Source organism: Neolamprologus brichardi, chromosome 23 (assembly GCF_056152115.1).
Source record: "Neolamprologus brichardi isolate AB-2024 chromosome 23, ASM5615211v1, whole genome shotgun sequence".
In the NCBI taxonomy this organism is placed as follows: domain Eukaryota; kingdom Metazoa; phylum Chordata; class Actinopteri; order Cichliformes; family Cichlidae; genus Neolamprologus; species Neolamprologus brichardi.
This window is the reverse complement of record NC_142125.1, coordinates 16812980-16834857: the sequence shown is the minus strand read 5'-3', so window position 1 is coordinate 16834857 and position 21878 is coordinate 16812980. Positions and strand designations below refer to the sequence as shown.

The window sequence follows — 21878 nt, the reverse complement described above, 5'->3', positions numbered from 1 at the left end:
TGTTTGTGGTTGAGAGATGCTGGTCAGACAAAACTCTAAACCAACAAAAATATCCTCAGATGTGCTGATTCAAGGTTATGCACAGCCCTTTAATGTCTGTATGAATGTCTGTAACTTTTAGCATTACAAACACTGTTAGTTTTTTTTCTCAAGTAGCATGATGCAGCAATGTTTTACTTGTAGAGCCAGCAGAGTTATGGCTCATGCTCACCATCTAGTGACATTTCGAGAGATGTGCAAGTATTGAATTTTTCCAGTGACAAAGTCTGTACCTGCAACCAGAAGTGTCAAGACTACTGGTTGCACACTGGCTCCTTGTAGGGCCCTTTTATAGATGTGCAAAGGTAAAGCATACTGATGATCAAATATAGTAAGCCACAAAAGCCTGGATTAAGAGACAGAATTAACAATGAGAACACACAAGTTTGAAAATAGTATACGACTAGTATTTTTAGACTTGTGTTTTGCTTAGCATTTACATTAGCCAGTTTAAGTTTATGAAATAATCATGGTTTGAGTTCAATAATTTCTTTCAAATCTTAGAGCACAATTTTTAGAAGCCTGAAGCTTTATTTAGATTATGGTTTAATGGTGTTTATTTCAGGTACATCTGCAAAGTTTTGCAGACATTGAAAAATGACACTAGAGGGTTGTCCGCTGTAGTGAAATGTGACATGAAGGACATTAATTCATAGTTATATGGTGCTTTCTTGTCTTACTGACTACTCAAAGCACTTTTTTCACAATACAAGCCACATTCAAATCTCAAGAAGACTGAAGCACAAAGCCTCTACCTACTCATCCACAGCCAACCAAAAGTGGCCCTGACCAAGGACGAGTAATTAATGAGTCAAGTATAAGACTACCCGGAGGTCTTATACTTGACTCATTGAACAGTTTGGTCTTCTTACAGTTGGCAATGAAGACAAAAAGAGTGAAAACAGTAAATCCAAATCTGTGAGAAGTGTAAATAAAATGTTATGGTTGGACATATACTAAGAACACAATGTAGTTTAACTTTAATTGAGAGCCTAAAGGAACAAACATATACTGAGGTGTTAGAGTTGGGGTGTTCCTCTGATATACCATTTTACATTTAGTAGAACCACATTCCCAAAAGTCATTGCCCATTCCCCATGTCGCTAATTTCATCTGGGTGCCTGTAATACGATTCCTACTGGGAAAACAAAACAATTTCATATATTCTGATTTAAATGGTGTCTTAACTTTCATTTCAGATATCTTAAATGAAACACAATTTCATATAGCTGTAATGGAGGTTTTACAGATGTCCGCATTTCATATTCCCTTTAAGTTATTAAATGATAAAATGTCTTGCAATACAGTTACTGCAGTTATTGATTTGGGTTTATTTTTTCTGTGCTGTAGGAGGGCGAGGGAAAGATGGTGCCCCCATCATCACTTTCCCAGAGTACTCAGGCTTTAGCGAAGTGCCAGAGGAAGATTTCCTCAATGTAGTTACTTACCTGACCAGCATCCCCAGGTATGTATACTCACACACAATTAAAACTAATAACGAGAAAGATCATAACAATAAAATTCCATTTGATTCAAAACTCTCCCCACAGGATCACATTTGATCCTGGGTGGTTAAACTTCTTCACTGCTTCATCTCAACAGTAATAGCATAAGGCTTTCTGGAAATCATGCTTAGTGGTGTACTAATTGTGTATTCCTTGAAATGTGGACAATTCTTGAGTTCTGTATTTTCCGGAGCCCGAAACCTTTGAGAATTTGATTAGCATGGCCTATAACTTTAAATTGTTTTCCTCCTCTCTCCAGCCTGGATGCTGCAAGCATTGGCTTCATTATCATCATCGACCGGCGGAAGGACAAATGGAGCTCAGTAAAGGCCTCTCTATCCAGGATCGCTGTAAGTTGTAATCACCATAGAAATATATACAAGGACCTTTTTAAAATGTTTTTTTTAAAGTCCTTATGTTTCCTACACAGGCGTAACAACCCTATGATAGCCTCATTTTCTTTTGGGCCCTTACCATCACATTGTACCAGAGCAATGGATGGATCACAAACACATTCATTGTAGAATTCCTCATTTAACAATCAATTTCAATGCAATGGCTTGTAGTACACACCTATATCACAGCAAGAATGCCTCTAGAACAGGGTAGGTAGTAATAATGTTTTAAAAGACACAAATCTCTTCACTCCTTCCTATTTTAAACACCATTTTTACTATCAGGCTCAGTGAGCTTGAACTAAAATGGGCAGATCTTTCATAACATGCTTCTGTAACAAACTAATTATGACCTGCAATAGTTTTATACCAGAAGAATATATTTTAGCTTGTTTCAAGTAACTTACAGATAACCATGAGAATGAAAAGATGCAATGTCTTATTTCAAGTTCATTTGTTATGTTTTCCAGGGGGCATTCCCAGGAAATCTTCAGTTGGTGTTGGTGCTGAGGCCATCCAGGTTCTTCCAGAAGCATATAGCAGATATTGGGATCAAACTACACAAGGATGACTTCAAAATGAAGGTACCGGTAAGCATGCAGGTGTTTTATTCTGAGCCAGGGTATGGTTCTGAAACAGACACCTAAAAGAGAGACTAAAAGTATTTCCCATGATAATAGTTAGCTTTTTTGATATACTGAAAGAGAAAACATGTCATCCAAACACACAGAGATGCTATGCTTTAACACCACGAGGGATTTTTTTCCATAGAACAATTCCTTAAATTGCATAAGGTGTGATATTTTTTTCACATAGCACAATTAAACCTAACATTTCAATAGCAAAGTATGAAAAGCATCAAGCATGCACCACCCATCCAACCATCCAACCATAACTCCATCCATCTATCAGGCAAACTACACTTTCCTCTCCCTGGCCACTTTCTCCAGTGTTTCCTGGAGGACTCCAAGCTTGTCGAGAGATGTTATGTCTCTTTTGTAGGTGTTAAACATAACTATAGCTTTTTATCCTTTGATGGGCATGTCAGTGGTATCAAAAAGATATAAAATACTGACAAAGACAGACACAGTGGATCAGTTGTCAGAGTTGTGTAACATAACCAGGTCTTCCTCAAACCACTGTTTTAGTTAGGATAAACACTGTGTCACATTTTTGAGGGACTGAGCAACAGTGAGCAAAGAGGTTTGGTGGGAAAGAAAGAATGGCTGCCTTGACAGGAAAATCACACAACAGGAAAATTGCATTTATTTTTTGTGAGGGAAATCGTTTCATCATAGATCTTAGGTTTTAGCTAAACAAGATAAATAAATTATTCATGAATACAAATGTTGATACTTATTTTCAAGTCAACACCTACAAATGCATCTCATTTTTTAAAATTGTGTATGCAAATGTAGTAATAAAAACAATAACCCCTTACTTATATGGTGCTTTTCAAAGCAAACTTGTAAACCAAAATGTTTGATTTCCTATTTAGTAACTTCCCAGGCAACATTTCCCATCTTGCAACAACACTGACTATGAGAAGTTGTACTACCAATTTTACTTAATAATAATGGAGCATGTAAAGCAGTGCACTGTGTTTGCAGATCGTGATGCTGAACTCGCTGTCTGACCTACATGGCTATGTGGATAAAAGCCAGCTGACCCGAGAGTTAGGAGGAAACCTGGAATACAGTCACAGTCAGTGGATACACCACCGAACAGTGAGCACTGACTTACTGTAGCATTCAATACCATATATTTATAACTTGAGACTATAAAATTGTAAAAGTTTCACAGATTTGACATTATAGCAGGTGTATGGTGAGCTAGATTAGAGGACATTGCAGAGTAACATGTGAGTCTGTTTCCATAGGCCATAGAAAATTTTGCCATGACAGTGAAAACCACAGCCCAGATGTTACAGAAGTTCGGGACAGACCTAGCAGAGACAGAGCTGCCCAATGACGTCCAGTGCACCAAAGACCTCCTTACAGCACACACCGACAAACACAATAACCTCAAGGTAATGTGGTGCATTAACTATGCTAGGACACACACACACATATTAACATGAGACAAAGCAAGTATTTTTACACTAGTATATCTGGTTAGCACTGGTGCCTCACAGCAAGAAAGTCATGAGTTCAATTCCACCATCACGCCATGGTCTTTCTGTGTGGAGTTTGCATGTTCTCCCGGGTTCTCCGGCTTCCTCCCACAGTCCAAAGACATGCAGTTAGTGGGGTTAGGTTAATTGGAAACACTAAATTGCCCATAAGTGTGAATGCAGGAGTAAATGTGAGTGCAATTTGCTGTTAGCCCTGCAACAGACTGGCGACCTGTCTAGGCTGTACTCTGCCTCTCGCTCTAAGACAGCTGGGATAGGCTCCAGCCTTGGAATATTCTACGTGACTGACTTTACCTACTTCAAATATCAGTTTTAAATGCAAAAGTGTAGATGTCTTGAATCATCTACTACATGTATTTTAATCAGATTGGATATTTCTGCTGAAATAGGAACTTGCACAGATTTGCAAAAGTTTCTCTATGATATTAATGTTCTGTGATATTAATGCTTCTGTTTCTGTGAATCAGGATGAACTGAGGCTAGCTGTGAAGCAAGGCACCACCTTGTATAGTTGTATAAAAGATCAGTCAGCCAAGTCAGAGGATCATGAACTCAACCCTGATGAGATGGAAAACCAAACTACTGTGGAAAGGTAACAAACAACAAAGACTCCTTTATAGATGTTATGCACACTGTATATTGTTATGTATTTTGAGCAATTATGTAGCAATTCTCGTTACATTTGTAATCTGTGTTTTAGGCTTTTGGCCCAGCTAGATGAGACAGAAAATGCCTTTGAACAGTTCTGGAGCAAACACCATCTGAAACTGGAGCAGTGCCTACAGTTGCGTCACTTTGAACAGGACTTCAGAGAGGTAAAGTATGCCATTGCCATGCAGCCTTTGGTTTTTCATGTGAGGTACTGCAAGTAGACCAGTAGAAAGGGCAATGTTTCGCATCTTCACATATTACAATGAGTATACGTCCTCTACATTTCTAAAAATGTTTTTTTTAATATCACATTTTTATGAAACAACTTGGTCTTGGGATAATTTAATGCAGAGAGAACAGGGATGAGTGAATCTTTCATTTTTACAAATAATTTTTTGCAGAGGTGGCCCCTTGCTGTGTATCTTCCCTCCGCTCTCTCCCCACTGATGCGTACACTGTCCGGTCTCGTGGTGTTCGCTGTGTCGAATCTAGCGTAGAATATGTTTAGATCCTCACACAGAGGCCGTGGTGTGCTGATTTTTTCCTCTTTAGTCTGTGAATGTGTTTAGTCCCTGCCACATTCTCCCATGATTGTGAAATTGCTGTTCCACTTTGTCCCTGTACTCCCGTTTGGCTGCTTTAATGAGTTGGTAATTTGCGTGTTTGTACTCCGATGTGTTCGCGGAGGCAAAAGCTGTGTTCCCTGCCGCCAGTGCAGTGCAAACATCACTCTTAATCCACGGTTTTTGATTTGGGTAGACTTTTAACTGTTCTGGGTGGGGCGACATCTTCCACGCATTTTCTGATAAATCCGTAGACTGAGTTTGTGTCCTCATTGATGTCATCAGCAGCCATGCGAAACATTCCCCAGTCCGCGTTATCGAAACACTCCCACAACATGGACTCTGATTGGTCCGACCAATGGTATAAATGCCGCCTCTGGGTACGCGGTTTCCTTACAGTGTCGGCTTGTGGGGGGGGATCTAAACAGCCCTAATAATGACTGCTGTAAATGCTCTCTGTAGCCAGAATGGCCAGCACTTAATCATTAGGTACTCCAGGTCCAGTGAGCAGAAGGAGTTAACCGGGTGCACGTTGGGACAGTCACATCAGCTGTTGTTGATCATGAAGCACACACCACCGCCTCTGCTTTTCTCAGTTTGCTCCTGTGACCAATGCACTGCACGGAACCCCGGTAGTTGTATGGCGGAGTCCAATAGCCAGGTTTCTGTGAGGAAGATCACGCAGCAGTCCCGCATCTCTCACTGGAATGAGATCCGTGTCCGAAGTTCGCACAGCTTGTTCTCCAGAAACTGCACAATAGCCAGTAATAAACTGGAGAGCATGGTCTATTAGTGCGCCGTCTCAGTCGAACCAGAACGTCGGATCTCTGCGTCGGCGTTTGCGGCCTCCTCCACGGGGCCAGAACAAAGGCGTCTCAGGCAAGATGAATGGGGAGTTGCAAACTTGAACTCAGGTAAACGATAAGAAAATTCAGCTCTCAGGCCCCCTCCTTGATTCAGAGATGGTCTTTCCCTTTTCACGCAAATGGCCTCCTTGACTCCACGCTCAAACCAGCGTTCCTCCCTGTCCAGGATGTGTACATCCTCATCATTGAAACAGCGTCCACTGGCCTGTAGGTGTAAATAGACTGCAGAGTCCTGGCCTGATGAGGCAGCTCTTCTGTGTTGTGCTAAAGGGTACATCTTTCGCCATCTTACAATGCTGTGATTGCAGCCATTGATCAGTGGGCTTTGGACAGTGGTTGTTGATCAGTGGTCATGAGAATTTGCATAATTAAGATTAAGGAACTGACCTCCCAGCCCATTGTTCCTTCAGTGGGTTGGTTTCAGTCATTATGCAAATGTACTGTTTATAAGATCGGGGAAACCTGCAGTCAGCTGAGACTGAAGAAGTCACTTAGATGAGTGAGGAAACGTTTCTCCCACAAAACGTTATGTCCAGATGAACAGAATCAACTTTTTGGAGATTTACTTTCCTGGATGATTGAGAATGCATCAAGACATTATATCCAGTCATGCTCCTGTTCAAAGTCACTGCTGTGTCCCATTCAAGAACAAGGTATCTGTTGTCAGCGGTGCATCGGTTTACGGTAGTCATGAGGCATGTAGCGCAAACCTTAGCAGAGCACCTTTTAGTTCCTTTTATTTGGTAACTAGCCAGAAAGTAAAAAGCTAGAATGTAGTGAATGAGTGAGCGGAGATGAAAAACTATGGGGACAACAGGGCGGATACCAGTTTCTTTGCTCACAGCTTACATCACTGGCACGTCTCCAACCTCCTAATAAAATAGAACTGTTATGCTCAGCAGTCATCACAGCTTCTTCTGGTGTAAAGCCAAAGACACCTTTTGCATAATGATAAAATCCAAGTACTTTCAGAGGGCTATGCATATACATTCATAATACAGAGACAGGCATCACTTACTGCTATCAGTCAACATGATTAAACTAAAGGCCTTCTATTTTTGTGTTTTAGATTAATTAAACACACCAAAACAGCAACAATAAAAGGCAATATTAACACCATGTGCCCCAAAACCTTAAGAGTAACCTGACAAAAATGGAATAAAATGAAATTACAGTTGCTACAGTGTTAACAATAGCAAGTACTGTTGCCACCTTCTCCAAGCAAAGCACAACTCTGATGCAGTTTCCACACTGATTAATATATAATACAGGCAGCCATGGTTTAGAGCAGTGGTTCTTAACCTGGGTTCGATTGAACCCTAGGGGTTCGGTGAGTCGGTCTCAGGGGTTCGGCAGAGCCTCCACTGTGACATGCACGGCTCATTTTGTGCACCAATAAAAAACATATCTATGTCTTGAATTTGAAAAAAAATCATATTTTATTTTTCACCAAAGAGGGGTTCAGCGAATGTGCATATGAAACTGGTGGGGTTCGGTACCTCCAACAAGGTTAAGAACCACTGGTTTAGAGGAAAATACAGTCAGGGCAGAAAGAAAGGACCACACTGCCCCCTGCTGATGAATACTGAGATTACAGCCCTACTGCAGAATTCTTACAGAGCTACCAAGATACTGCTACTGTTTAATGTTTAAGCTGTGTTTTTACATTAAAAAAAGTTTTACACAAACTAAATCAACAAATGTAATTCGTCATTTGGTTTGTTTAACACGAGCAGAATAGATAACGAAGTAACTCAATGATTCTCTCTGCTTTTTCTCTGTTTCTCTCCAATCATTGGCGATCAGGTCAAAGTGTCTCTCGACAGCTTGATAGACAGTCTAAACAGCCTTTCAGACACTGGGGATTGTGTGGCCAGAGTTGAAAAACTGCTCAAGGAGCTAAAAACACTGGAGGAGAAAGCTCAGGTTTGTAATGGCACAGTTACACACACAATGGCACATAGTCATTTAATAATATTGAATCATTACAAGTAATTTGGTTTCTTGTTAAAGCAATCATCGTGAATCACTTTAGTAAAGTTGTAGAGTTACACCGTTGAGTGTGGATACCCTGAAGCGTTTGCTTGCACAGCTTAATGTATCATATTTAATTGATTTTCTTCCAGGCCACACTGGAAAAGGCACAACTTCACGCACTGCATGGTGACCAGCTGATTCAAAGCAATCACTATGCTGTGGACTCCATCAGACCCAAATGTGTCGAGCTCCGTCGTGTCTGTGATGACTTCAGCAATGAGGTCAAGAAAAAGACAGATATTTTGTCCAAATCTCTGCAGATACACCAGGGCATAGATAAGGTAAGGATACCATATGAGTTGTGTACATTTACAGATGGCCACAAATCCAAAAGTTTGACTTAACACAAGCCAGATGGAATGTGATGAATCTGTTCTTTGGTTTGTTTGTTTTTTAATCTCTTCATTGGATAATTCTGGACCAAAATGTCCAGACAGTGGGACATGTTGTAAAATCACACTGACATATTTACATCTTAGAATGTCACGGCCTCTATTTGCATCCAGCAGACGGCGCAAGCATTGAGTTAAAGTTGTTTAATCTTGAGTCTCTGGCACCTAAATATAATGTAAATATTATTTTTTATTCAATGTTCTTAGTGAAATGTGCTGCTGAGCACAGCTTTAATTCCAAATTTGGTTCATTCTCATCAATGTTTAAACTGTTTCGATATTTTAAAATGAGTTGAAAACTGCTTGGGCTACTATTTGATTAGATAAATCTATAATTACATAATATGTGTTCCACAATACACCTGTGACTCGACTGGTGTAATGTGACTCTTCCAAAAAAAGAGCTGATGGTTGTCTTTCTGTTTGAGTAAGGTGTGGACGGATCATTGTTTTGACTGGGCCATCTGTCCACCCTGCTGCTGTAGACATATTCAAATAAACCACTCATCACCGTGGCTTCAGTTCTTCCGGTTGCCACAAGACCAACTATTGCAGTCATTGTGTTTAAATATGAAAATCAAAATCTATTCTAATCTTATCGTACAAGAGCACTCACCATCAGTTTGACCAAATAATCTTTTTAAAGATAAAGATGTCAAAGATATTAGAAGACAATCTAAGAAGAAACTTGACATAACTCAACAATTGAGAATTTTATTACCCGCATAACAAGTTTCTACAGACCCAGCTGGGATTTTACTTGCAGTATTTTCCTCCTACCACCCAAATACAGGACTCTACACTGTGACACCATATGTGAAGGGATGATTATGTTTTCTAAAACTGAATTCTTGGCTATTGCTGACGTCATTGGATGTTGTGTGCAGGTTAACCAGTGGTGTGAGTCTGGGATCTACTTGCTGGCATCCCAGGCTGTGGATAAGTGTCAGTCACAGGAAGGAGCAGAGTCAGCACTGACAGACATCGAACACTTTCTGGAGTCAGCAGAAAAGAACCAACTGACTGAACTGAGGAACCTGCACAACCAGTATGAGGTTGTCTTGTCAGAGGATCTCAAGGTACAGTCCACAAACATAATACTATGAAAGATGTTCTGTTGCAAAAATGATGAGGACAAGGGTAGATGTATAGCTTTTTACCCGCAGGGTAGTGTACTGAAGGCGCTAAAGAGACTGGAAGATGTTCAGGAGATGTTTGAAAAGCGGCATCTCAGTCTGAAGAGACTGTCAGCTAAACAGACAAGGCCCATCCAGCCTGTTGCTCCACGGCCTGAATCCTCCCCCAAACGGCCCTCAGTGAAGAACACCCCCAGGACTGCAGGAGGCCAACAGCGTAATTTGATCTTTGTGTTTTCAGCTAATTTAAATGAAGATATGTTCTTTTGTTTTTTGTCTTAACTGTAAGCTTTTGCAAGACTGTACAACAGTTAGATTAATCTGAAGTAATGCAGACTACAAACAAGAAAACACACAAACTTTGAAGAAAGAAAGGATCAAAGTTACCTGTGTGCTGTCATCTTGTTTCAGCTCTTGCTCGCAGAGCTTCCGATAATTCTAACAAACAGCAGGCTGAAGCTGATCTCAACAAGAAGAAGAACATAAGGAAGGCAAAGGGAGGAATCAAGGTAATGTCCTTGGGCTACACTTTTAAATCTCACTGAAACAATAAAACACATTTAAAGTCCTGTTCATCTGTCTTTGACCTCTTTTCCATTGAATTACATTTCATTTCACTCTGAAATGTGGTGGTAACAGCATGACACAACAAAACTGATGGACCCAAACTATTTTTATTGGCTAAGAATGGCTCTACTTTCAGAAACTTACCAGTTATTCATGGATGCACATAGGAAGCACAGTTGTTCAGTAGTCGGTACTGCTGCCTCACAGAGGCCCCTGGATTGTCTATATTAACACCTTTATTTCATAGTTTTTATTTATTTTTATTACTTTTAGTATTTTGAGTGAAAGAAAACATGAGAGATGTGAATGGATCTACTTCATCATCTTCTTTATTCCCACCAGTAGAGGGCAGAGGGGTTGACTGGTCACACATTTTAATACTCAGTCCAAAAGTGTATGCCAATTTGGTGGTTGACTGTGCACTCGCATAATTTGTTTTGTGACTCAAGCTTCCTGGAGGCCTGATGCCAAAAGAGCACAAACTCTTCTGGTCATGTTACATGTCACACAGTCAGTTTAATGAAGTCATGTATTTTTCAGCATACTTGGTCAAACACTCATCCCTCTTTGAAACCGTTTTTTTCAGAAGAAAAAAACCCCAATAATGCTGGTAGATATTCTTCTGAAAAATTAAAATCAATCATACGCCAGACACGAATGCTGTTTTTGTATAATGTTGGCAGATATCTGATCCTTCCTATAGCAAAGATATTTTACTGTTAAAAGGAGTTTTCCTCGACACTGCTGCTCATAAGGGTATGTAGGCTCAGTGAGATTTTCTCTCTGATATTGTAAGGTATTTGGAGATGACAATTTTTTCTTGTAAAACACGGTGCTATATATAAAAAAAGAACTGATTCATTTAAAGCCACTTGTGCATATATTTGTGTGTTACAGATTGAGGTCATGCATGAAGAAAGCCAAGGAGGCTCCACACATGTTGTTGTGACAAATGAGACTGAGGAAAGTCTATCCAACAGACGCAGGTAATGTCGTATTCCTGCGATGATAACAAAAGCTCAATTTTTACATTTGCAGTTTATTTTATGGCATAATTTTATGCAGTATACTATACTCTTCCCAAGGATAGTGCAAGTATTTATGACATGGTAGAAAAACAGTTAACAATTTCACATATCCTTTCAATCTTTAAAAATGTCATTTCTCAATCCAATTTGTGTCCTGACCTCTTGAAACATTGATGTACTTGTAAACAAACTAGTGGTAATAACCCTAACTGATGTGACCAGAATTGTCCCTATGTGGTTAATTAATATGTACCTTAAACTTTCCTTCTTCAGGCAATAGATAAGTAAACTTAAACTTTGATACAGGAAGACAAACACATGTCAAATAAGAAAGAGCAGGGATGTAAAAGGTCCACAATGAAGTTTTGTTGGTGTTGGATTTTATTTAATTTCTTACGACCTCACGTATGCTAGCCTTATGAGTAGATACATTATCTAGGTTCAAGTAAAATAATAAGTAGATCCTATGTGAAACTGATTCTGAACTATTGTTTTTTTTTTTTATTTAAGCAAAAATTCTATTAACAAAGTTGATACATTCAAAGAAATGTCACACAAAAATTACAACAACATTCAATTTCAGGATTTAAAAAAAGATCAAACAGTATTATAGAAAAAAATGCCGTCTCTCCTTTTATCACACTATGAAATCCATGAAATTATAATGAGAATTTTTGGCTGGGCTTAGAACGATCAATGTGTAATTTCAACCAGAAATAACTTAAACTAAAACACCCTTTGTTGTCCAAAATTAATGTCAAAGGTTTGGCATTGAGTGCACAGGTAAAGACTAGGCATTTTGGAATAATGTACTTGGCACAGACAAGTCAGTTTGGGGTCAGTATATCAGAGACGGGTTTACTGCAGACTGTTTCAATATCACTCCTGAGGTGTCAAAGACTACTGCTCAGAGTGGACACTTAGACGTCACATTACTTACGTACCATCTTAGCTTCATTTTTCAGTGTGCATGTAATCAAATAGACTTACTCCACATACAAAAAAGGCATTGTGAGATTGTAGGTAAATGTTTTGCTTTGGTAACCCTGTGGTAGATTAGGGTAATAACAGCTGGAATAAATAAAGCAACTATAAATTGTATAAGAGCTTAAAAAACGGTTGGATCGATCATTTGCTTAGGTGTTGCTCAACTATCTAAAGTAAAACTATGCAATCTGCAGATTTCGAGATATTGTGAAACCTGCAGATTGAACCAGAAGTAAGTATTTCAACAGGTGAATTGTTGTAATCACACTTGTAAATCCAAAACAAAATCAGAAAGAAAATGAGGTAATTGCCATTCAAAAGTCAAAGCCTTGCTCATAAATCTGTCCAACATTGAACTACATTATGGGTTGGTTATTTGTTTTGGCTTCTGACAGTTACACATGAAAAGCTTCACGGGTCTAGCTGACTAACCTAAACAGAGTCAATAAATGAAACTAACTTAATCTTTAGACATTACAGTTTCACTGGAACTTATTTATAGAATACACAGTTTAACAATATACAGGAAGTCAGGTGAGTGCAATGAAGTTATTAGGAGTGAAAGAAGGAATGCAGTTAAGAAGGCAAAAATATAAATTAGCAGAAGTCCTGACGTGGCTTACACTGAAAATGCAGGCTACAGCAGAATTACACAAGTTCGTTATAATTTAGCACAATCTGGCAGACCCTAATGTGTGAGACACTTGATTGGCTCTATGACAGTGAATTATTATACATATGCATCAAAGTAATATTCACAGCATCACAAAAAACAATGTTTTCCAACAAAAATCAAGTTGGTCCAGTTATCCTCTCACTTGGCAGCTGCATTGTTAATATGTCTGGGTTTAAATTTCAGAGTTATCCTGATACCCTTGTCTTATCTATAAATAATTAAAAGGCAAAACTATCAATTGCCCCAACACAGAAGAATAATCCAAGGCTACTTAAGTCAACAATTTTGATGTTTGCTACAGCTAATTTATGGAGAAGGCAAAGGGAAAAGTTATTTCGTTGATAAGTGCTTTAGTAAACTACTGCGGAAAGTAACATAAAAAAAATTAAGGGAACACAAAGGGAAGCTGCACATCAGTGAAGCCTGATGCATCTGGACATGAATTTTGAATGCATTTAATTTCTTAATAGATCTGATTTTATTTCCTTACAAAATTGCACACAACGGCAAAAGGTGAAATGTGTCAGACTAGTGCTGTTAGGTAACATTGTTTATAACAGTGTTTGAGACCCACAACGAATATTCATGTAAAAGCAGCACTACAGGAGTAAGTGTTCTGATAATGTGGCAGACATAGCAGCATCACTCTCACTGCTGTGCAATAAAGGTTACCTAGTATTCCTCTGGTGCTGCTGTTCTCTCTAGATTCTGTTACTGACCGCCACAGTGAGCGCACATCAGAGGTATGACCGTGTGATGTGATCATGTGGTCATAAATGCAGGGGTGGTAAGGAGCCTTGCCCTCCCCTGAAAAGTAAACATGCTCCTGGGGAGAGACCCCCATGGCCTTGGCACAGATTCCCATAAAGACATCGTCAATGTACATAGAGGAGTTCAGCAGCAGAGTCGCCTGGTAAATTTTAGCAGCTACATTCCCTGAAACCACATACCCTGCTCCAGCAGTGTAGTCTGGGTAGGATGGCCAGGGATACAGATCATAGGGAATGTGGTATTTACTGTATTTATAGCGAACTGGAGGAGATCCCCTGTGGACATGCCCCACCCATAGGTCTTTAGCTCCTGATTGACTCCTGAGAATATCCTGTAAATACTTTACCAAATTACGCATATGGACAAAGATGTCATCATCCGCAGACATGACGAAGCGTGCCTGAGGGCAATATATGTGCCTCCAGTGGAACTGCTGGATCAGTTTGGTAGTCAGGTTATAAAATGTGTCTACAAAGTTCTGCTGGATCAGATCTCCATAGACCTTGTCCTCCTTCAGCAGTGCAGTCTGGACCTTATATCTCTGTTCGACATGTGGATGAATGCCAATGGCGAACACCAACCTCATATTCACCCCCAGTTCTGCCCAAACAAAGCTCTCGTTTCCCCATGTGTCCCTGATGGCTCGGCGCCGCTCAAAGTTCTCTGGTGATGATTTTACAAATAACAGCAGAAAAACATCATTTAAACTCTTCCCATTTTCCCCTTTGCATTTCTCTGGGTGGTTGATGAGGTATGAATAGTTCACAAATCCACCAAATACCCTGTTAGAACCACCCTTTCTGTAATGATGATTGGAGTTGATAGCAAAAGAAGAATTGAGAAAATCATAGCTGTTGATCAAGTACCGGTGGGTGAAGGATCTCATGTGGCTGACTGCATGATGGTCCAGCTCTTCCCAGTAAACCATCACCATACAAAGCAGAAGACCTGTGGTCAGCAGTTGCAAACACTGGCACTTGTGGATTCGACGGAAGTTCACAAACATCTTGATTACTGCTTATTTCAGCTGAACACAAACAATATATGCCCCATCTAATAATATTCTCTTCATCCTCTTTCCTTTCTTTCTTTCACTTGTCCTTCAAACTGGTTCCTTTTCCTCATGATGAAGTCCAGTATGGTTGCTCTATTACTGATCTCTCTCTCCTGTGTAAAGAAAAAGTTCCTTGGTTGCAAGCTGTAACTAACCAGTGTTGGTTCAAGCTGTGTCAACCATCACTTCCTAAAAGTCTAACATGCTACTTCTCTTTTGACTATTCAAAGTTTCCAGTTAGTTCAACTTCCGTCCCACAACTTTAATGTCTGCATGTCCTCAGGCCACATGACACCTGAAAAAAAAGAGAAAAACAAGACTAAGATAAAACTTTATATGTGCATATATTCTGTTCCATAGTATATTTATGCAGAGTATCCTTGCAGTTCCTTGGCAGTTCAATAGTCAAAATCATTTTAATTGTAAAGTTGTATTCCATATTGGTTTTTTTTTTTTGCATAAAATATACCACAGTTCCCAATAAAAGACAATGTAAAAATGTGCACCTATGGAAGATCTGCCACTCAGGATATGTTCGGACTTTATGAAAAACTGAAAACAACATTTTTGAAGTATTGTGCATAAACAATATTATTGAACGGACACGGGTAAAAACGCAGCTCTAACAAATTGTAAAGTATCATGAGCTGTAGTACACGCAGCCGCTAGACCTGCTTGAAAACTTGCAGCCTAACTGGATCAGTCAGCTGGCAGTTAGGAACCTCCTTAGTTGTGCGTCTTTGGTTAGGCGTAGATTTTGTACACATTCTTTTACAGCTACTTATTCTTGTTTTCTATATTTATTTTGGATATGTTTGTGAAGAGGGCGTGAGCGTATGGTTTTTACACATGTGGAAGCATTCAGATTTCATGACGTGGTTTTGCGCTGATATCATTAAACCTTCCTTGCAGTAAGTTTTGTATCAAAAGGTGTTCTGATGCAGTTTATTTGGGGTCCTGAAGTTGTTTTTTCTGTAGTAATACAGTGTTAGCACCTGGATAGGCATGTTTCTTATCACAATGTTACTACAGAAAATCCGCTGTGATTGTGATTGAATGCTCGTCTTTAATCCAGTAATAGTGACGACATTTAGTGCTGTGGTTGGTGTATTGTGTATTTAGAATCTATAGTAAAGAATTTATAGTAAATGTCCACACCTTACATAATGTGTGTATGTATATATATATATATATAGAGAGAGAGAGAGAGAGAGAGAGAGAGAGAGAGAGAGACAGAGGGAACACAGGCAGGCATAAAACAAAACCCTAACACATAGCAAACCTAAACAAAAGACATAACAGAATAAACAAGAACATAGAATAATATAAAGATAATAATATAAAGAAACACAAAACACTGAGTCATCAGACTCAGGACCATTACAGTATCTGGTACAACTAGTTTCTTGGACCCAATTCCTTCAGTTGTTGGACCATTAGCCAGCATGTAAGAAATGTGAAGTTATAACATACAATGAGAAATAAAGTGAAACATAGTGTTAAAAACTATGAAGTGTGCACTACAGTCACTATCTGTGGTTTTAACATTGTATTTTGTAATCTTTTATCTCTTTTTTCAAGGTGGGCTATAGCCTACTTGTCAACCAATTAGGATACCAATCAGACGGATATATCAGCCACATCCAGAATTACATTTGGGATGTTGGACTGCATGGGAGTACGTCCGCAGTGGTTAATGCTTTCATAGCGATTGCAGCCATTCTGCAAACCGTTTTGAATAACGCTCATGGATATCAATCATGTCAATTTGCATGATAATGATATAGAAACTGACCTCACCGCTCATTGTTAGGCAATGGAACTTATTTCAATCATTATACAAACATACTGTTTATAACTGTAAACTGAATTCAGCCAAGACCCAGGAAGTCACTTGGTTGAGTGACGAAATGTTTCTCCCACAGAAAACACTATGAACTAGTTGAACCACGTCAACTTTCTAAGATTTCCTTACCTTGATGATTGAGCATGAGATATTATGGCTTCAGTTTCATTCCTCTTGATATGACTAATACCTTTCATTACTATTGGCTGTAACTGTTCCTAAGCATTATCATGTAAATTGTATTGTGTTTTCAGTTGGCTACACACTCACGTCTCTTCAAAATTTTAAATGGCATTTCTATACTCTAGCATGAAACCTAGCACACTCGGCATTTATAAACCCTTATGTGACAACAAGCTCCCAGTTCCATTTGAATCGTGACTCTGCATTTAAAAGGCTAATATTTAGGTGACAATTGCTAATTGATTAGACTTGTGTAAAGATAATTTCTTGGCAAATGGAATAAAAACAGTAGGAATGGCACTTTCCAATTCTTTTTCTTAATTCAACTTGGTTAAAGTTGTTCACTCAGAGACAAAGTGCTTTTTGCCAACTGATTTGACTGAGTTGATTGTACTTGATTGTGCTAATAGTATTTCAGTAATACTTGGAATTTTTTTTAAAAAATGTAACAACTGTGCAGTTCTAAAAAAGGATGTTTGTCATTGCACAAGTTCAGAAATTACTATCTAAGACCGTCACATCAGTAGCTTCATGTGCCCTAGTTGTATCATACCAACTAGTGTACAACTCAGTAAAATAAATTACAGTGTTAAATAGATAAAGTAAGCTGGTGTTCGAGTGAGTCTTATCACAAATTAACTGAACACAACTGACTGGTTTATTAATGACCTCAATTGCACATGGCTGCTCATAAAGCAACCATAAACGGCATCCTTCCCCTTGCTCTCGCTCTCATTTCCATTGAAGTCTTTCATTCTTATATTTATGTGATTTCTATTATTGCTGGTCAAAATTTCAGAGGTCGTGAAGGGTCAGAGATATTTTTCACTATATTTTATCTGGCTTTGTACAGTCAGATTTCCCCATGTAAATACACAAGAATTATCAGTGTATATAATAAATCACTTGTTAACGACACTGGCTAACTGATTCACTCTGCAAACAACACACTGAATGTAATTGCCGAACCAGCACAAAGACCTATAATGGAGGGGGTTTAGTCCAACACAGCCCCTCAGCAGTGAAGCTGCTGACGTCTGTGAATGTTGCTACATAACAGTGTAAACACATATTTTCGCTGCAGCATATTTTTACCTTATTCAGTCAGGATGAGAAAACTGAAGTGCTGACATCCTATGGTCTTGTGATAACAATGTACCATGATATTATCTAATACCTTTGTACACGAGGGCTCATCAAGCAGTAATTTGTGCATTTTCATATATTTAAATGGTGCTACAGGAAATAATTAGACATTCAAAATGTTAACTTGGAAGAAATCTTCAAATAAGGGATAAACCTGAATACATAAAATGAAACCATATCTATAAAATGACCCTCAAATTTGGAAAAGGTCAGATAATATTAATGGCTAACTGAAGTCCTTAAGGTTAGAAATATTCAAATAAATAGTTCAACAGGCAAACTTTTGTTAACAGATAATCTTATCTCAAAAAAAAAAAAAAAACAGTTTGGGGCCTATGTTGGATCGTATTTCCATTGCTAGCATATATTTCATGTTCTTTTTCAAGAAGAAAAGGGCTAGGGATTTTAATCATGATAGCTATAATACTAATGCAAGTCTCCCTCAACTTCTGTTCTAAAAGTTATTACATACTTATAGATGCCATAATTCTAATTCTAATGCTCCGGTGTTGCTGTTTGAAACCAAGTCATTGAGAAGGTTTTCTCCCATTACCTTTTTTGTGCTGGGAAATGCAATGTTGTCAACCTGCTAGAATTACAGGAACAAGAACTGGAGTCTTTACTGCACAAATTTTTAATAATGACCCAGTATCTTTGTATATACTGATGGTCACATCTTTAACTTTTCTCAAAAGTCAAGCGTCAGTGTGTTCTGTGAAAATGTCTGTAGACTACTGCTCATAAATGTGTTTGACTATTTCTCACAAACACTGCTGGCCTTGTAAAGGAGGCATTTTGAATTTAAGCAAATGATGTAGGGTTGGAATACAGACTCCAGATTACATCTGTAACACGCGAGCACACACTGGTACATATATTCAGTTTTACAGATAAATGAAGGTGTGCTTGTTTTTGAAGGTGCACAGGACAAACAAAATAAAGCAAAAGGCTGGCCTTGTTTTTTTATGTTTATCAGCAATGTGAGGGCTGCATCAAACTTATATGATCCAGGGGATGTTTTATATTGTAGACCATAACAGGTCCATTTTTTCCATATGCACTCAAAACTTGTTAATTCAACCTAGCTTGATAGTCAGTTCAGTGCTGTGCTTTTGTTAGATTTTGTCAGATTTCCATTTTCCATATATTCTCATTTAAAAGGCAAACATTTGAAGCTTTTTGAACTGAGGTCCGTCATTAAAGGTGATGTGAATGACACCTAAAATTGAAATTTAGTTTTTACTTTCAGAATTAAATAAGTACCGGTACATAAAGTTAGATAAGTTGTGATTGCCTGCCTCTATTGGGATCATCATCCTTGCAGTTATGTAGAAACAAAGGGGGAAATGAATCCACATTCTTACTTTTGATAAATTTGTGACTTCACACAGCTGACCTGCTGAACATAAAGCAAAGCCAAATGTCACGGTTCTGGGTCATGTTGACCCAGTATTTTCAGTTTCTTATGTTTTTTGGTATTGTTCTGTATTGTGATTTATGTCAGATTCTTTAGTTATCCTGTTTTGATTATTATTATAAATCTGTTTCAGTTTATTCTGGTCTAGGGTTTAGTTCTTAGGTTTTGTGTCCCATGGTTAGTGTAGTTCTAGTTCTGTGACTGCATCTTTGTGAGTTGTTCCCTGTTTTATCTTGAAGGGCTATGTCTTATGGCTACGTTCACACTGCAGGTCTTAATGCTCAATTCCGATTTTTTGATCAAATCCGATTTTTTTGTCTGCTCGTTCACACTACAAATAAAATGCGACAGCAAACGCACTCTAGTGTGAACGCTCAAAGCGGCCCGCATGCGCAAAAGAAGATGTCACACACAACGCGCTCTGTTTAGACCCAGGGCAAACAGTATTGTTTGACTGATGGCCTTAATATAAAGACTTCGGACTTCACGTTTCCCAATTTTTGCTTTAAGTTATTTTGTTATTTACATAATAATGTAGATAACCTAATAATGATCCTTATTGCTGTTTTAGAGGAGCGGTGCTTCAAAGGATAGTTGCAGATTTCTGTCAGAATCTGCAGATTATGTACAAATAAAATGTTCACGTTTCTCCAACGTTGTCTTCCAAGCAGTTTCACCGGATGGCCAGGAAGCGTTCGCGATGAGTTATCGGGCGCTGATAATTGGCGTCTGCCTTGTGTCAGTGACGTAAAAGATGGATTTAATGCGACATGACCATTCAAACAGCAGTCGCTTTCTAAAACATCGGATATGTATCGGATTCAGTACCACATACGAAAGTGACCCAGATCGGATTTGAAAATATCGGATTTGTGCCGTTCACACTGTCATACCATGATCGGATATGGGTCGCATAGGGTCAAAAAATCGGATTTGATGCGCTTTCGCCTGCAGTGTGAACGTAGCCTTAGTCAGTGTGTCGAGCTTCGCTCCCCCTGTCTCGTTAGTTCTCATCTTTCCCAGCTATGTCTCCCTCCTGTTTTCCATTCTCTGACTATGCCTCATTGTATTTAAGCCCCGTGTTGCTGTGTGTTCTTGTGTTAGCAATCTCAGTTTGATTCATGTTTTGTTTTGCACCAGCAATAAAGCTGTGGTCTTCGAGTTGCATTCAGTGTCCGAGTCCTGCATTTGGATCCTTACCTCCGCCTGCCCGCACACAGAGCCCTGACACCAAATACCAAAAGTTGTGGAAGTAGATGCTTCTGTAAATTGATACCAATTTAAAGCTATTATAAGTTACAGATATCAGTATTCTAGGTGATGTTTACTGTAAATTGTACAGTACAGCACAATTTGTACTTTTATTCTGTGGTGTTTTGAGTTCTAGTAGTATTTGCCTGTATTTACTTTACACATTGAGCTTTGTTGTACTTTCTCCACCTTTCTGAGTTAACTACTACAACCGGATACCTGTATCCTTGAAACTATTCTGCTATTACACACGCCAGTTACTTAGACACCAATCAGCAAGCAAGCTCACATACACACTGTTCCTGACTTACCAGATCACTCAAGCAAGAATCCACATACCCGTCGAACTTTATTTTCCTCACGCTTTCCAACTGATTTTGTGTTTCTTGTTTTTCTACGATTTATTTCTGTTCATCAGCTTTTTCTGTTGTCTTCTTCCTTTCGGATTTTCTTGAACTGTTCAGCAGAGGATGGCTTTCAATGTGTGCACTGTTTGCCCTGGAAGCTTCAGTGCGACAAAGAGAGCCTGAGAGATGGGAGTGTGTCATCTGAAGTGGGAGGAGGATAGATGGTGATAGTAGTAGTAGTTTTTAAATAACACAAAGACTGTAAATGTATTATTTCTAAATAGACAACACAAATTGAACCAAACTAATTTTATGTTTATGTGATTTTTTTGTTACTGACCCCGAGACATGTCCTTACATAGCTATTTCAGCTGTAAATAACTTAATTATGCATGTCAGGGGGAGGAGAAGTCATGTGTAAAATTGCACAAATCAGAGTCAGTACTTATCTTGTGAGCAAGTTGTAAGATAGGATTCATACACATTCAGGTAATGAGCAGACAAGACTAGCCCATTGTGCTCCTACACATTCTTAGATATAACAAAGTTATAGGAAGTGCTTAAGTTACAGTCTGAGGGCTTTTCCTGAGGCCTGTGCTGTTGTAGCACAAATCTAGACCAATGACAGGACAGATAAGTCTGTGAGTTTTTTCATACCACTTGGCATAGACATGTTTTGGATTCCTGTCATGGATTACTCACTGTCTCTTCTTATAAATACTGACTTCAGATCAATCTTTAAAATGCAACACGCATGGACTTGTAGGAGAGTAGACATAAACACTCCATGGAATTTCAAGAAATCATGTAGTTAAATAAAAATCTACCCTCTGCCCACATTGGCTACCTATAACTAATTTTATAGCAATTAACTCAGTGCATCAACA

General features: G+C 38.8%; 2 protein-coding genes across 9 annotated transcripts in view; one reads left to right on the top strand and one right to left on the bottom strand.

Moving 5' to 3' along the window:
- The window catches only part of mcf2l2 (MCF.2 cell line derived transforming sequence-like 2), a 105101-nt gene that overhangs the window by 31116 nt on the left and 52107 nt on the right, over positions 1 to 21878 (top strand). For 6 of the 7 annotated variants that reach the window (XM_087836830.1, XM_087836835.1, XM_087836834.1 and 3 more), the window contains exons 3-15: positions 1390 to 1504; positions 1804 to 1894; positions 2410 to 2529; positions 3550 to 3666; positions 3819 to 3968; positions 4541 to 4665; positions 4774 to 4888; positions 7960 to 8079; positions 8280 to 8471; positions 9470 to 9661; positions 9749 to 9935; positions 10130 to 10227; positions 11183 to 11271. In XM_087836830.1, the coding sequence (XP_087692956.1) occupies positions 1390 to 1504; positions 1804 to 1894; positions 2410 to 2529; positions 3550 to 3666; positions 3819 to 3968; positions 4541 to 4665; positions 4774 to 4888; positions 7960 to 8079; positions 8280 to 8471; positions 9470 to 9661; positions 9749 to 9935; positions 10130 to 10227; positions 11183 to 11271 (1711 nt within the window). The remainder of the gene's footprint in view (positions 1 to 1389; positions 1505 to 1803; positions 1895 to 2409; positions 2530 to 3549; positions 3667 to 3818; positions 3969 to 4540; positions 4666 to 4773; positions 4889 to 7959; positions 8080 to 8279; positions 8472 to 9469; positions 9662 to 9748; positions 9936 to 10129; positions 10228 to 11182; positions 11272 to 21878) is intronic. The other variant, XM_087836831.1, reaches the window with a different exon arrangement.
- b3gnt5a (UDP-GlcNAc:betaGal beta-1,3-N-acetylglucosaminyltransferase 5a) lies at positions 11926 to 21142 on the bottom strand. 2 transcript variants are annotated; one of them, XM_087836838.1, is made up of 2 exons: positions 20956 to 21142; positions 11926 to 15096 (listed from the first exon to the last, which is right to left on the bottom strand). In XM_087836838.1, the coding sequence occupies exon 2, from the start codon at positions 14751 to 14753 to the stop codon at positions 13560 to 13562; it is 1194 nt and encodes a 397-aa protein (XP_087692964.1). In that variant the 5' UTR covers positions 14754 to 15096; positions 20956 to 21142; the 3' UTR covers positions 11926 to 13559. The 2 variants fall into 2 exon arrangements, with proteins under 2 accessions (XP_087692964.1, XP_087692965.1); XM_087836839.1 differs by lacking the exon at positions 20956 to 21142 and adding an exon at positions 20594 to 20628.

Excerpts from the sequence above, each read along its gene's own strand:
- b3gnt5a (XM_087836838.1), bottom strand. The coding sequence starts at position 14,753 with ATGTTTGTGAACTTCCGTCGAATCCACAAGTGCCAGTGTTTGCAACTG.